Source organism: Argentina silus (genome assembly GCF_951799395.1).
Source record: "Argentina silus genome assembly, chromosome: 7".
Taxonomy (NCBI): Eukaryota; Metazoa; Chordata; class Actinopteri; order Argentiniformes; family Argentinidae; genus Argentina; species Argentina silus.
Window position 1 is genome coordinate 7382795 of NC_139661.1, and position 4462 is coordinate 7387256.

The window sequence follows — 4462 nt, forward strand, 5'->3', positions numbered from 1 at the left end:
TGGGGTGATTACACTGCCTTACTCTCGCCAAGCTCTGTCCCCAGAGAGCATACACACTCACACACACACACAGCACTGACCAAGCATGGAGTGTCTGAAGCTAGCTTCCAGCTAACTTCCATCTATACAGTGATCGGCTGGGGCAGTATGCTGGACGGGGACCCTGTGGAGTGACAGCAGTTGTACAGGCTGGAAGTTGCGGGCCCCATCTTTGCCATGGAGTTTGGGAGGGCTCTCTCCAAGTACCAAAAGATTGTGCTCCTCATCGTGATGATGTTCAAATTGGGTAGGGCTTGTTTTTTGTTTTTTAGTTTTTTTTAAACTTCTCGGTATATTCATGTTACTGCTGATGTAAGTGTTGTCTGTGAATTGTGTGTGTATGTGTAAGTGTGAGTGTGAGTATGAATGGATGTGTGTGTGTGTGTGTGTGTGTGTGTGTGTGTGTGTGTGTGTGTGTGTGTGTGTGTGTGTCTAGGCGGTAGGGTACAGTGCTCTACATGGACACCAGCGGGAGGGAAGACGTAAAATGAGTGGGGCCAGCTGGCAGCCAAGTTGTCTGTAGTTGGTGATAATCTATGATTTATCTGGAATTATTTTTCAGTATATGTAAGCCCCTCAGATGGAGAGAGAATGGAGGAGGCGCAAATGTTATCAATATCTAATAATAATAACTTTGTAAAGTAGTTAGGGAACCAATACACCTGTTTCTGATATTCATTAATTCAACAGTGGGTCAACTGTTAAATAAAAAAAATACTTTTTTATTTATTTTATTATTGAAAGCGATGTGTGTAAAAAGAAAAATGATGTCATTACTAATCTATAACTATCAAAGAAAATGAGATACTTGGTGATTATCATTATTGAATTCACACTAATAACTCACGCAGTGTGATAATTGGCTTGTATCGTTCTCTGATTCATCTATAATAAGAGCAGTCAGACTACAGTCATTGATACAACGTACAATGAGAGGGTGGGGTCGTGGGTGGGGGGGGGGGGGGGGGTTTGAACCCCACCTCACGCAGCATTGACCCATTTGTTCCCGCGGCCCTGCTTGTGGGAAGCGTCTGAACCTCGTTAAAATATGGACAGGCTGACGGGAAGGCTAGGGTGGATCGCATGCAGGGGCCATTGTTACCCGTCACCATGGTGACAGGCTTGGCGTCTATCCACACTGCTTTTTGTCTTCACTCTGAATGGCCGGCCCAAGTGTTCTAAGAAGCGTGGCAACAAACCTAGTGCTTTTAAATTCTATGACTGTAGTGGAACCATCTGCTGCTTTGGAACCGCTACTATTAATACTAGAAATCTCCTCCGTAGTTCTTACCCCTACACGGTAGACAGACATTAGGATCTCTGACTAAGATCACAGGATGACTGTGAGGGGGAAATGGGAAGGATTGCTGATGTTTGCCATGAAGACAAGTGAAACCCTGCAGTGCTGCCTCAGAGTTTGAACACACAGAGGACAAAGAACAACACTGGCATGGCTGACAGTCCCCTGTGGAGACCAAATAGAATTCCTCTAACCAGAACTAACCAGAACTTTGTGTGAAAGCCAGGGGCATCCCTTCACTGTGGGAGACACACGGCATCGCTGGTCAACAGACCCCACTGCAATTGCCAATCGGCAATGTGACTCCTAAGTAATCCTATTTTCAGGGTAGGGCACAGCAAATAAATGCTTCTCATTTGACAAACATCCAACATAACAACAACAACTTTGAGGCAGCTCTTCTATTGACGCTCTCTCTCTCATAGAGAGATGATGGAAGCTCTTGTGAAGCTCTCTCTGACACACTCAAGAGACGAGGGCTGGGGCTCATCTCTGTACAGACTCTTCTGGTTACCAGCTCTCCATTTCAGTACCTGCTGCACACTTAGACGGACCATGAAAAGTACCTGGCTCTGTTCTCTGTTATTGTTGGGTTAAGTGGCTGGTACAGACCAGTGCCAGAGATCAACGCAATCTGCCCATAACCATGATCTATGAACTGTTTCATGACATGGGGAGGCAGTGACATCAGCAGATTGGAATGTGTCAGGGGTGACTGGCTACGGTAGGATAGGCCAGAGACCCCCACTGTCTTAGCCTAACCCCCCTCTCTCCTATACGTCTCAGCCCAGCCCCCCCTCACTCCTCTACTCTAACATGGGGTACAGCTAGTACCAGCTGTTAGCGGGCATACACTGCAGTACAGCACAATGAATGCATGCTAACATGCTAACGTGTGTATTGGAAAGTACTGAAGTCCACGTCTGTTTACGTATGCCTAAATCTTACACACTCACTAAAAGGGAATGGGAAACGGTGTCTATTACACACTTTGAGATAAGACAATCTGGGAGGTGGAGAGCGGGAAGAGGAAGCAGCAGATACAACTGTAGGGTGTAATGTTGTACCAGTGTGCCTGGAGTATCAAAGGGTTGAGATTAACACAGGGAGGATGTTTCTAACAGTCAGATTAAAGCAGGGGAAGCAAAGCAAGATATCATGTGAGGGTCTATTTAGTGATTGTTGTTAAATAAGGGTGTTGAGTGGAAATGAGAGAGAGAGGTATTGTAGGTGTTATGGTGAGAGGGATGGTACAGGGGCGATTTGGAGGTGTTAAAGGGGGCAGGTAGGTGTTATGGTGTTAAAGTGGATATAAAGGGTTACTGTAGTGTAGGTTGAGTATAAATGGAAATGAATGAATGGTGGCAGATGTTGTCGGCTGTGACTCCACCATGGAAACTGACATACGAAGACATAAAAATGTGCTAAGCCTTGCTGTTATGTGTACAGTTCACACTATGCCAAATACATTTAATAACTCATTTAATAACTTAAGACAGGAGCTATGTTTATTGAGTTGAGCTTTAGTAATCTAATCAACTCAGGATTTAAGACAGCATACATTCCACAAACGTAATGATGTTTTCATTAGGAACCACATAGTCAAGTGTGTGGGCACACAGCATGAACAAATTCCACAATTCTATCCTTCATATACCAAGGTTGTCCAACGGTAAGCTTATTATTATTTTTCCTCATTATTATTTTTCCTTATGGCAAAGGAATTTTCCAGAAGAGATGTTCTGTGTGAGAGAAAGTGTGTGGTGTTCTCAACCACTATAGTGGAAAATAATTCCTGGAAAATGTCACTATAGCTGCCGTGATTGTGAATGACAATCTGATGCAATGTGTCATACAATGACTAAGTGGTCAGGCAATGGACAGTGAGGGAAACTTTCATTGACGAGGCATCAGGTGACAGCTGCTCACTCAGCGAATGTAAGACGTTTACTCCTCACTCCATCTGGTTTTACTCTAAGTAGAACGAAAAGTCGGCCCTTTTTACTCTTCATTAAGAGAGTGCTCTCTAAGCGCCTCAAAACACAAAAGGGAAGGTCAAATATAGCATACTGCATTATCCCACTGCAAGGTCAAGCCTCTTAACGCCCTCGCTTCAAGGTGACCTATGATTACTCACAAATGATCTTCACCATCTCTCTTGCATGTTTAAAATGCTGAGTTTCTCTTTTGTTGTACAGGGACGCTGTCCACAGCGTCGGCGGAAAACTGTCTGTCGTCCCCCTGTCACAACGGAGGAACATGCCAGGCCTCCTTAGATGACGTCACGTGTCTCTGTCCCAGAGAGCCCCTCTGGTACGTGGGGAAGGACTGTGGGCAGCTGTACGACGCCTGCATCGATGCCCCCTGTGCCAACTGTACCAGCACCCCGGGCACAGACCAGTTCACCTGCCACTGCCCGGAAGGCTTTGCAGGGAACAACTGTACCCTCGCCATCAACAAGTGTGAGGATGACCCCTGTGAGGGTGCGAGGTCAGAGTGTGTAGAAAAGGTCAACGGCTACACCTGTCACTGTCCTCATGGCTACAGAGGCCAGGACTGCCAGGAGAGGGTGAGGGACTGCTCTGGGCAGCCTTGCCACAACAATGCCACCTGTGTGGGCACGCCCGGCGGGTACGAGTGCCAGTGCGCTCCGGGTTACCAGGGGACGGACTGCGAGAAGGACATCGACGAGTGCCAGTCGGCTCCGTGTCAAAACGGAGCCATCTGCAAAGATGGCGTCAATATGTATCAGTGCTTCTGTGTTCCTGGTTTCCAAGGCTACCACTGTGACCTGGATATTAACGAGTGTTCCTCACGGCCGTGTGAGAACAACGCCACCTGTATCGACAAGGTGGACCAATACAGATGCGTCTGCGTGTTGGGGTTCAAAGGTAAGATGGGCCTCTCTCTTTGACCGAGTGCTACTGGCTCACTTCAAAGTCAAGGTCACCGTTCTTTAGGGTTAGGGTTAGGGTTAGGGTTAGGGCTTAGGGTTAGGGTTAGGGTTACATACTCTAGTGGGCAGAGCAATGAGACGCTTACTTTCACACAAGGCAACATGGTGTTGTACACAATCTACAATAGACAAGAAACGTAAGAAATGCTAAGTGTTTTTCCTTGAAG

The 4462-nt window shown here is 46.5% G+C and overlaps 1 protein-coding gene across 1 annotated transcript in view; it reads left to right on the forward strand.

Annotated features, from left to right (window-relative positions):
- Positions 1–216: 216 nt before the first annotated feature.
- The window catches only part of crb2b (crumbs cell polarity complex component 2b), a gene marked incomplete at both ends in the record, with an annotated part of 14108 nt that continues 9862 nt past the window's right edge, over positions 217–4462 (forward strand). Inside the window, 2 exons of the mRNA XM_083673273.1 lie at positions 217–286; positions 3538–4230. Coding sequence (XP_083529399.1) covers positions 217–286; positions 3538–4230 — 763 coding nt within the window. The remainder of the gene's footprint in view (positions 287–3537; positions 4231–4462) is intronic.